General features: G+C 35.4%; 1 protein-coding gene across 13 annotated transcripts in view; it reads left to right on the top strand.

Moving 5' to 3' along the window:
• The window catches only part of LOC139981045 (TNF receptor-associated factor 4-like), a 78,835-nt gene that overhangs the window by 38,600 nt on the left and 27,904 nt on the right, over positions 1–12,331 (top strand). Inside the window, exon 1 of one of the 13 annotated variants that reach the window (XM_071993173.1) lies at positions 5,904–6,010. The exons of 9 other annotated variants lie outside the window; for them this stretch is intronic. Coding sequence is in view for 2 of the 4 variants with exons in the window: in XM_071993170.1 (XP_071849271.1) it covers positions 10,866–10,931 (66 nt within the window). In the remaining 2 variants the exon portion in view is untranslated. Of the gene's footprint in view, positions 1–5,903; positions 6,011–6,105; positions 6,127–10,761; positions 10,932–12,331 lie in introns of those variants that run through there. 3 more of the 13 variants (XM_071993172.1, XM_071993174.1, XM_071993170.1) reach the window with 3 other exon arrangements.

The following is a 12,331-nucleotide window of genomic DNA, read 5'->3' on the forward strand; positions in this document are numbered from 1 at the left end:
TTTCCTTTTATCGAGATGGGATGTTATTTAGTTATTGCCTCTGATAAGCCCTGCTTCCATACAGTATACTGTTCCTAAAAATGGGATCATGAAGTTTATGGACCATTCTGTTTATCAATAATAAAGTAAGAGTTTGACAGAAGCCAGACCGTCTTGGAAGCTGTTCCTACCAATGTTTTACGAGTTTATAGACAACACTTTGGAAGCTGTATTCCAAGAAGGTCTATTTCCCAGGTGACTTTATACCGAGCTACTTCGGAGGGATAAGTCATTCATATTTTTATGACAAATTGGGATGTTTTAATCTGTCCAAGTTAATTATACAATCTTAATGTATTTTTTTTCTTTTTAGCATTAATGTTGCAGTATATAGTCTCTCTGTTAGTGTGGTTCAATTAAAAGGGCTACTAACATCAACAAAATATCCAGTTTTATGAAACATTTTGGAAATGGAATTTTCATTATGGATAGATGTAACTTTTGGCTTTGAAAGACGCATTTTCCTTAATAACACTTATAAGAGTGCACTCTGACTCAGTCCTTGATTCAACTATATACCTGTACTTTTACTATCAAGATTTTTTTTTTTGTCTCTAAAATTGTGGTATCTTGATTGTATTAGATCAATTAGCTAGGCCAGTTGTCTGATTGGCTACTCTGAAAAATCAGCTCAACCAATTAGAAATCTTCTCATCAGGATGTGAATAATATTACTGTTACATTTCATTGTGGTTATTAAGGTGGGTTGGGGAAGGATTAGGATTGATTAGGTAGGAGACAGAGAGAAGGAGAGGTCAAGATAGGGGGGGGGGGTGGGGGATAGGAGTGGTAAGGTAGGAGATAGATAGGAGGTTAAGATAGGGGTGGAAAGGGATTGGAGGGGATGACAGATGGAAACTCATTTGGGAGATGCAGAAATAAGATATAATTTTTTTTGAGTAGCACATGCAGAGGAGTTTAAGAGAGGGGTGTTGGTGGTGGGGGTGGGGGGGGGGGGTTAGGACAGGGATACTGAAGCATCTAAGCTCTGATAAATATCAGAAATTTGTTCAACTGATTTGAAAACAGTTTTGTCAATATTTTTTACATAATGGATGATAAGGCATTAAGGATCATCAGACTGGGAGGCACTTACTTTACAACATGTTTATATTCAAGTTGTGCTCATTTACATCTGTGGTCTGTGGTAAGGGCTTTGATCTTAAAATGTACTTTGCTTCCTTCCTTGCTTACTTATCTGCTCATCATATCAGCACTCCTACTGTACGAGTATCTTAGAATGAACTGGTAACATTTCTAGCACTGTATATCCTTATTGCATGATCAGTCAGTACTGAAAACAGATGTTTACTCTTCCTTTATAGTTTATACAGTTAACTCCTTTAAGTTCATTCAGTCTTACCAATTTTAAAAACATGGATGAATCCATCTATCATCTGGAGGTAGCAACATTCTTGATTTTTTTTTTTTAATATCCCAGGAAAACTCTCAGAGGCAAAAGCAGCCTTAATTACTTCACCATGGATCAAATCATATTCAAAAAAGTTATTCCTGACATTGAATATCATCGATTGTTGAAAATATGTGTCAATCCAATCCTACAAATCCCTTAAAAATATTCCACATGACCCAAAAAGAACTTTACTCTTGCCTTTTCCCATCGTAAAAAACTGCAGATTTTTCACCTTTCTGACAGTTCTCCAATATTTATTACTTACAAGATCATTCTTAAATCACAGTGTCAGACAGACACAACTTTTTATTCATCAATTTTTTAAGGAAATTTTTGGCAACCCCCATTTTCTTGTCTTTTTTTTTTATGATCATTTTTTTTATGTTTTATGTTCTTTACAGCCTCTGGAGCATGTGTGTACTATATATCCTTGTCAACTTTTTGCTTTAAATCTTCCTTGGAAACAATCTGACATAATTCATGTGTATCATTATTTAGACAAGCCCTGGCTGTTTATTTTCAAATCTGAATTTTCTTTTTGTTATGCCTCCGTAACTTTACTTAGAAACATGAATATTTAAAAATGTGATACTTCTATATGTTAGTAGGTTGGGGATTAATATCTAAACATTGGGAGATGGAAAAACAAAATCGACCATTTGAGAGCTTTGTAAGTCTGTAAATTATCAGGGATTTTGCTGACAAACTCAAGCCAAATTTGGTCTGATATATTCAAGAAGGATTCATCAATTTATTCATCTCAAGCAGTGATATAAATGTCAAAGAGTTTATTCTGCACTGTCATTATGTATATTAATCTTTCGCATCTTTTTCGCAACCTTTACAAACCTCTACACTAAGGCATCTTGCCTTTGCCAGATAAAACGTTTTCAAATTAAAAATTTTTATTTTTAAATCTCTTTTTATAATTTATAATATCAATTACTTTACTTTGAAGTCAAAATTCTTTCCTGTGTTTGTGATCTTTTCTTTTACCCTTTTACTTTAATTGTGTGTACGTGGTAAGAACTTTTTCGACTCAGTTGCCATGGTGATGTTACTTGCTCTGCTAATTGCCAGATGCATTAACAAAATGTCACTATAAAAGATAAGTGTATATATACATTCACAATAAAACATATCCTCAGGATGCTTATTCCACTTTTAAGTGATAACTGAGATTATTTTAAGATAAAATTTTGAAAGAGCCAACTTGAAAATATTTTTGCAATTGCTATAAACCTTGTAAACTGTCTTGAAGTTAAGCTTTCATCTGTAGTGTGTTCTCCTCAGCTGCCTTATTCTATTAAAGCACTTATTTCTCAAAAAGGAGAAATAATTAATTCCTAGGTTTTTCTACCTCAAGACTAAAATATCTTGCGAGTACTAAGCTCCTTTCAGTGCAAATTATCCAAAAATATTTTTAACATATAATATATTACAGACCCAGAGTTTAATAGAATTTTCCCAACTTCTCAACTCTATTATGAACTTATTAAAGAGTACTGTCTATGCTGTTTCAAGGGGGAGAAAAATAATTTGCCAACCGGCGAAATAAGTGGGGACTGCACATTTCAAAAAATGTTAAAGAATTAGAAAAAAATATCTCTGTACTTGATTATTCCATATCTTGATGATTTATTGTAGATTCAGTCGGTTTTATGGTCAGCCTACAGTTGGGAACTGTTTTTAGTTGAATTAATTTCAATTCTTTAAGATATAAGATATTGTATAATTAACAACATTAATATCCTCTTCTTTGTTGACTTTGAGGTCAAATAACTCATGTCTGACTCATATTGTTACTAATGATTACATTCTCCCCAGCACTCATTTTTGATTTTTTTGTGTGGCTATATTGTACATTCAAATGTCCTGCTTCAGAGCACTTGTACTGACAGTATATGAATATCATACTTTTATCAAGATGAAGGAATTAGGAACTGTTTGTACTGTCAGTATGTGTGTTTGAAAGCATAACATGGGAGGACAGAATAGAGTGGTATTAGCATTAGAAAATTGTCCCAAACTGCCTGCAAGCCTGCCTCAGCCTGCCCCCTGGGCATGTCTCACTGATAAGATTAATAGGCAGAGTTTTAATAAGATTCTTCATCCTCAAACTCATCAAGCCTTAAAGGGCTTTCTCTTTTTTTCGTTCATCCTAAGGTTCAAGGTCATAGTTTTCAAGAACTAAAACAGTCTTCGGTTTAATCATTCCCCACAATTTCCACTAAGACCATATTTCTCAAGAGCTTTAGCTCTGGCTTCTTCAGTAATACCTTGATAGGATCCTTATTCACAGACCCGCGCTTTCAAAAGTCCTAGACGTTACTGAGGATGTATATATATATATATATAAGTTTTGGCCAATTGTTACAGGATTATCTTGGAAGAATAGGAAGGCTGTCCATCCTAATCATCACAATTTACTGAAAATGTCCTGGATGTACATCTTAACTCTAGAGATAGATCTTAAAGCTTCAAATAAAAGAATGTTTTTTTTATTTTTTTTATTTCGGAAGCATTTTGGGGGGCTGTCGAAAGAAAGTTGTCAGAGTTTTACTCTAGATGGATCGATTCGGAAAAATGGTTGAAGTTGAGATGGATAAGAGCAATCGGCGATGAAGTCTTACCGAAGGAATATATATGTTTATTAAAATCAATCAAAGACAAATAATTGAGGGTGATGGATAGGATAGATCAGCATTTTACTAAGATGGATCACTTTATATAAGGCAAAACAGGGAGCCCTGTAATCCCTGGAAAATGACACCGTTAATAAGAATAATAATAAGAAAAAACAGAAATGAGCTTTTTCAGTCACTCGTAAAACAAGTCCTGAGAAAATTATCAAAACGGGAGAGAGGGAATTCTTCCCGAGGGGTTGAATTTCGATGACGAATAGAAATTGAGATCAGCTCTTGCGGAATTAGATCAGCTACAGTAGTCTAAATCTGTATAACTTTGGGCACGTGAGCGTGTCTGTGCATTTTTCTGGTACGATTAAATCACGTACTCGTCCCTCCACCGTGCATGTAGTTAATATATCACATAAAGTACTCATTTGAAAGTCAAGCTGCTGTTCGGGTACCTTCTTGACCTGTTTCTGTACTAGATTTCTCTCTTTAAAAGTCCATCATTTTTGGACGATAAAGAGCAGATAAAAGAACAAGACATCTCTCCACTAATTGCCCGTTCTGGTCGGTAAATAAAAGTCCTCGGGGTTTGGGTCTTAACGATGTCGACGAGGCTCTGAAGATGATTTGGACATCAGCTATCGTTTAAAACAAAGGAAGTTTAAGGAGGAAGGTTTGGCCCCGTTAATAGCTCGGGTTTTATACTTCCTGGTCAAGATTGGGGGTCAAACTTGTGGTTCTAAATTTACAGTATCTGTAGACAAAAGTTGTGGTAGTTGATAAATGAGTTTAATACAACATAGCCTCAGGAGAAGTGGTATGTATGAATTAATTATCCCTTAGTCTAGAGAGTGAAAACCATATATATTGTAACTTAATATGAGTCATGGTAAACAGTGGACTAAATGGATTATGCAGTGTTAAAGCAAAGGTGAATGAGCTAGTGGTTATTAAATTGAGGGAAATAAGCTAGGTTAAGCTAGGCATTAAAGGGTGAAGTGATATTGATGGCAAAGTAGTTCGGAAGTAAACCAGGTCGTTAGGTCATGAACTGGGCTGAGCCTGATATTAAAGGAGAGGTGATATTGATGTCAAAATAGGTTGATGTAAACCAGGTTGTAAAGAAGTCCACATCTTACAGACATAGCATTGAAAGCAACGAGGGCTTAGCAATCGGGATGTTGGGGTTCGGGGTTTGGGTTTGATCCCCGGCAGGGTCTTAGTAAGGTGGGTTTCTCATCCAAGAGCAATCTATGGGGTGTCCCATCTGAAATTGACTTTCTAAGTTGAAAAGATTCCAAATTTGAGTTAAAATGTTGAATTGGAAGCCACCCGAAGACGTGAATGTTGTAATCCCTAACCATTGCGGTGTTCTCCCACATTCACGGTCGCTTAAGCATTGTAAAAATAACTGCCTGATGTTTCCTTGGTATTAAATCAATTAATTATGCAAGTGGGAATTTGATTTTGTAGCCAGTACATGTTTTACACTATGCCATTTTTAGCAAGCCCTAAACTTGTGAACTTCGTGAGGCCTGATCTTACAACATACTGTACTTACAGACAGACAGACAGACAATATATCCCCATTTGTTTAATTATGTAGTCAGATTCTTATTTCATGCACTTTTCATTCGATTTCTTATTTATTTATCTGAATAATTCAAAACCAATTGCCTGTGAAGAAAACTTTTATCCTGATATGAGTCATATAAATGATGCTTTGTCTGAACTAGCTGTTTGCAATGAATGACAATTGAGTCAACGATGCAATACGGCGAGGTATCGAATTCTATTTTATATGACAAGAAAACATTGACAAAGGTATAAGAAGCTAATATGTCTTTTAACTGTTGTAGATAGTTATATAAACATGCAGGTTAACCAATGTAGAAATACGGTAGGTAACGCGTAGAAACAGGTAAGTTGTCTTTAAACCTTCGTAGAAATAGATAACATACCTTATATCTGCTGTTATAATCAGAATTCAGAAATTTAGGTAACATACAGATGTCCTTTAACAATCGCTAGAAGAAGGTAGGTCATGTGATAGATATATACTTTATTCATTCTGAAAAGAAGTTTTTTGATTGGAAGGCCAACATTTAAAAAGCAGGTCAACTTGTGTGGAGTTAAAAAAAATCCAAATGGTTAGGAAAGTTAAAATATGCCAAAGAGGGAAGTGAGTTTGGATCAGTCGTGTTGGCTGTATGTATCTCGTATTACTGAACATGGAAGTAAAAATTTATCAGAGTTAATCACATTTCCATTAACGAATCATTAAATGTACCCCGCTGGGGCTCGACGGAATCACACTGAATAATTGAAAAGCGTGCTTATTTCTCGATAGCGACGTTTGTATTTGTTATTCCCCAATCAGCAAGAAATACCGATGAGATGTCGGTAGAGTTCGAACGGCAATTCCTGCATCTCTTGTACAATCATGACGAGTCAACTTGATTAGATGTTTGACGTTAATAGAGCTGCTTCGAGCTAGGAACAACCTTTCCAGCTCAATTTAAAAACATTCCTCGGCCTCTGCATACACTTCAAATGAAGTGTTTGTGTGTGTGTGTGTGAACAAATTTACAAAATCCAGTTTGTTAAGCAGGCTTTTAATTTTTCCCGTTGCGCTTTTGTCCTTTTTATAATTAATATATTCGTATGCATTGCTGAAAAAAGAGAGCCAATATGCTGTCTTTTGTTTGCTTTAATAACAAAGAAGTATACAAAATCTTTAATAATTATCAGTAGAATCGTACTTTAGCTATTTTTATAGCAGTTTTCTATGTGCTCATAATGGGCACAATACTTAGTTGCAACCGTAGCAACATTGAAAATCCACATTGAAATTGTCACTGAATGAATTATTTCTTCTCCTTCAATAATGTAGAATATGAACAGTTATTGTTTACATGTATATTTTTGAGCAACACTACATGTGTAATCTTTCCAGATATCTATAACAACAAAATTAAGACAGTAAAAATATAATTTCTTTTTAATTAAAAGTACAGATCCTAGTTTAAAATACTGGCTGTAGAATATAATAAAATGATTCATCAGATAATTATAACATGCAGATAATTAGCGGTAAATTGCTTCAATTTGGTCTGTTTGAAGAGACAAAGCAGCAAGGTAGGATTAGTTGTAAATAAATTCTAATCAAACTGAGGATTTCTTTATGCAAGAACAAAGGATAGCTGTATACAGTGATACTCAAGTATATAGTACACACACGATTACCAGATGATTGGTCAACTGCCCAGTATCTGTTGGTGAGGTATAATCAGATTTGAAAATCTTACATTGTTCCACCATTGAAACTCATTATACCCTCAAAAAAAGCAATTAACAAAAAAAAAAGGAGAAGAAAAAATAAACACAAATAAAGAAGGAAAGAGTAAAAGTAGAAGTTACAAAATCTCCCCTGGGATTTATTTTTCCAATCATGTACAGTATATACCTGCATTTGTAATGCTCTGTAATAATTTAGCAACTGGCAATGCTGTCTTTGTTACAGCCACCCATGTTGGGACAATTCTCTCTATACAGTACTTCCATGTACTGCTTCGAAGCACTCATACTGACAGTATAAGCAGTATGAACATCATGTGTCTATCAGATAAAGGTTCGAAACTGTCCATACTGCCAGTACGAGTGCTTGGAAGCATGATATGGTAGGACAGTGTGGAGTGGTACTAGCATTAAGAGAACTGTCCCAACTGGCCGATACAGCAGCATTCTCACTGAATATTCATTGAACTATAAAAGATGACATTCAAATAGTATGTAACATTTTTGCACATGTTTGTGATAAATATTCCTACTTAATGATTTATGAAGTAAATTTGTCAGATGGCAAGAGAAGATTACTGGATATACATATTCCCACTTGATCACCTGGGCCTGACCTTCTGGAATCCTTTAATGCCCAATTTTGTTCCCATCCCATGTTCCTTTCTCACCCAATCCCGCTCTGTCTGTCTGTCTGTTTAATTGGGAAAAGTAAAAACTATAAACCACACTGAATTGTTAGTCAATCAGAATACGTGGCAGGGAGAGGGCGGTTGGACATGGAGTAGGGCACATTCCACCAAAAAATGTTTTGGTGTCCCCTATTGCCCCCCCCCCCCAATGAAATCTGCCATGTTTAAGAAAACATGTCAGCTACCCTTTGACTGCTACTGACTATAATTTACTTAATAGTCTATCTCCACAAATCTGTTGAATTGAAGCTGACATATTAGTTCTGGAAACAATAAAAGCCATAAGCTTGAGAGACCTTGAACCCCACCGGTGGCCCTATGATGTCCTTGGGTCCCACACCTCTGGCACCAGCTGTACTTCCCCCTGTTATGTGCCCCTCCCCCCAATCAATTTCAAAAGTCTGGGGACACCACTGGTCATATATAGTAACAACAAGATGTGATACATCATCGTCAAATGCAGCTTTAAACTTTGAGGCTTTCTGCTTTAAAAATCTGAAATTTTATTATATATCTTGCAAGATGATTATGCTGATGTAAGTCAATCACTTTGAAAGTACAAAGACGTACATTTAATTACCAGCCTGGTACATGAAATAAACATGAAATAAACATAGAATGGAAGAGCTGCTACCAGGATATAAAGTTCACTGCGACCAATAAAAGTGTCAAACCGATCTTAATTTATTCTTGATGTAATTCTTAAACATGAAGAGGCTTTATCTTTTTGTAATCTCAAACATGTTTTTATTCTGCTCCCCATATATCTGACGAATTGAGTGTCATAAATCAATGCTTTTGTAACATTAGAAAGAGTGTATCATATCAAGTAAGGATTCTGAATAACCTAAACTTAATTCGACCTTTTAATATATACCGGCCCATTGGTAAATTGAGAAGAAATATGAATCGTTCTCCATAGAAATTACAAGATTACAACAAATGTTTGAAAAATGATGTAATATTTCTGGCTTTTATATATATTTTCATCCTAGATATTTTCCATACCCTTGATTCACATAATATATATAGTTTTCTAAGCTATTCTATTTAGCTATATATATCATATAAGATGTGGTTTGATTGGAATGATACACATATGAAAGTATAAAGTCATCATTATTCAGTTTTGGTTATAGCTTCATAACTAATTCTTTTTCCTTTTACAGTTGATTAAAATTCTTTAGTAAATAGATACCTTCTGGTTACATAATAAACACCACAAAACCAATATACATTCCAATGGCCTTAATCATATCTATGACTTGCAGACAGATCACCCCCACAATCACATTATTATGACGGGGATAATTAATCTTCCATAGGCTTCAGCCCTTTTGCAAAAAGTTTAAAAATAAAGCATATAGAACAGGAGAATTAAATCATCCATTAAAGTGGCCATTTTATGATCTTGTAAATTATCTAGACATTGTGGTATAAAAGTTAGAGGAATCCTTAAAGATTATGAAGAATCTATGTTCTACTATATCAGAATCAATGCCTAAGATCCTCAACACTGCAGTCATTATCCACTTTTTTATATTCATTTAAAAAATTCCATCAGTAATTCATAGATTGAAATTTGAGCCTTCCCGTGATATTACGTTAGCCCTCAGAGCGCCTCGTGGTATTGCATACACTGTAGCATATCGAACCCTTTCAATGACGACCTCGTAATTACCAGTCACGTTGCCCAAGAACTATCAGAGACATCGTCTTCGTCGCTCCTGGGATATCCCGTGATTCACTTCCATTGCCTTCATTGGAATTTCATCTCGTTAATAAGGTTGACAACTTTTCGCTCCTTGCCACCGATGCGGCTGCAGAGAATTAATATAATTGGCGTATTCACTCAGCGGCGAGTTTTTTATAATACCCTCCGATGACTGCTACCTCACCAGTAGATGATTTGGCTCGGAGCGGAGAGGAAGCCGACTTCGAATCGTGATCTATCAGAATAGTAACGGCAGCAGCAACGAGGACGACGTCGACGAAGAAGGGAGAGAACACTGACGTAAATCATTCAAAGAATTTTTGGGAGCGATGTGAATTTCTCTTCATGAAAACTTTTCTGTGCGTGGGACAGCGAAAGGCTGTATCGTCGAAGATAGACTGTGTTTCTGTGATTGAGAGGAGCATCTTTCATCAGACTTTTGTCGAAGCGGAAGGGAGCTAATCCTGGTCGTATCGTTAGACTAAGAGAGAGAACAGAATAAAACCAAAAATTTATGCCTCGAGATGTTGTTTTGAAACATCTCGTGTGCAGGAAAAAAAGTAATTCCAATTTTTCATAAGTGAGTTAGAGTACTCAGCAAGGATTAACCATCTCTTTCTTTACCAAATATTAAGGGCATCTTCACTCGACACCTTCAGATAATTTGCTCTATCGGACTTAAAATGCCACGTAGATGCGTAATATTTTTAGTCGTACGGAGACCACATTGCCGTGAAATTATTCTGTGTCAGATTTAGGTGATAAAAAGTTGGTTAGAATCGGGTGAACCTTGTCATCATTTTGAAGGCCTGTGTTAAGTAACAGGACAAATAGTTTCTCATCTATCACTCTCATAAGAAACGGATGAAAAGAGTCTACCAACCGCTTTATCAGTCAGTCCTGAAGGATCGTGAAAGAAGTCCTGGAAGCCCCTGAATCGTTGGTTACTTACTAGGTCATCTTAGAATCGGAAGTAAAAAAGTTTGATAGGAATTTTGGAAAAAGAAAGAAAGGTAAAAAATAAATAAAATTGACATTTTGGTTGAATTAGCATATCCAGAAAGGAAGCAAAAATGACGAGCATTTTTGGCGATATTTCGAGATTATTTGAAAGGAAGAAAGTTGGCAGTAACCTTGCGGTAAGTTAATTATCCTGGAAGAAGAAATATTTATTCTTTTTATTTTAGTGGCCAAAATGGCAAGAAAGGGTAGTATAAGCTTTATGTGATATAAATAATAATAATTTTAATAATAATTTAATAACATGGGTATCATAGATAGATAACTTCAACATTCCACTGTCTGTTTTATCGATCGAGTGATTGAGGTTGCGCAGAAAGGATTAACCATCTCTCTTTGTAAAATATTAATTAGTTGATGAGGTTTTAATTATTGATTTTTTTTTATTGATTTTTTTAACATCCTCCCGGTATCATTCGTTTCACTAAACTTTTTCATTACGGAGAGTATTTATCAGAACCCGCCATGAATTTTTGTTTTGAGTCAAGTAATATCACATGGACAGGTTTTTATAGCCCTAGGACTAAAATGCTTTTGTAATTAAAGACTTTTGCAAATTTTTGGGAAGTATTCTCATGTATCTCCATTTTTGTGAAAATTAAAATGCATGGAATATTAAAATGAAATGTTTAATTTTACTTGGGCAAGATACTGTTCCAATCATGGTTTGCGAATATCATCATAGTAGCTGGGTACTGCAGTTATAGGAGAACAGTTAGAAACAGAAAAATCCTGCAAGGATTTAATTTTTTTAATTCATTAAATTTTTCCCTCAACTTTTATTGTAAATTAATTTAAGTGTTCTTGTGAGTCGTTTTCAAACTGTAAATTTTAGAAGAATTTGCAAAGAATTAATCACTTGGTTGTTTGAAACTTAAATAATTGTTCTGGAGACGGTGAAACACCGACGCTTCAGGAATATTCACTCCTATCACCCCCCCTCCCACCAGGGGTCGAAGGCCCCTGTACCCCACATTGACGTGGTTAACTGTGATCCACCCTCTTGCTGGTGCCTACGGTACCATGCAGCAGTATTCTGCACCCCACCCAAATATTTCTTTCACTTTGGCTGTGTCCCCCCCCCCCTTGCCCTCTTACCCACACTTGCAAAATGAAGTGTCTTGCAACACCATAGCATTTAAGCCTCTTGATAGGAGGAGGTGGATCTTGTAGTTTAAATTTACTTTACCTACAGACAGTATGAATCAGCGTTTGATGTGTCCGTTCAACTTCTGAAGTTCAACTTCTTTCAATAAATACTTTCAGTGACAGCTGGTCAATTTGGGGGGCTGATATCGATGTGGTTGTATACATCAGTACATATACACCTCAATTTAAACAAAAAATAGTTTACAGGTTTATATTTTCTAAGAAAGAAACATAAAAATACCCGAGGTAGAAACGATAACATCAGAACGAGCAGGTGAAATTAGCGCTCTTGCCTACTTTATATAGGCTAATTTATATCCAGGTCTGTTCTGTAGATTATAGGTAGGTAGGATAGGTTCTGTAGATTATA

The sequence above is a fragment of the Apostichopus japonicus genome, chromosome 15 (assembly GCF_037975245.1).
Source record: "Apostichopus japonicus isolate 1M-3 chromosome 15, ASM3797524v1, whole genome shotgun sequence".
NCBI lineage: Eukaryota > Metazoa > Echinodermata > Holothuroidea > Aspidochirotida > Stichopodidae > Apostichopus > Apostichopus japonicus.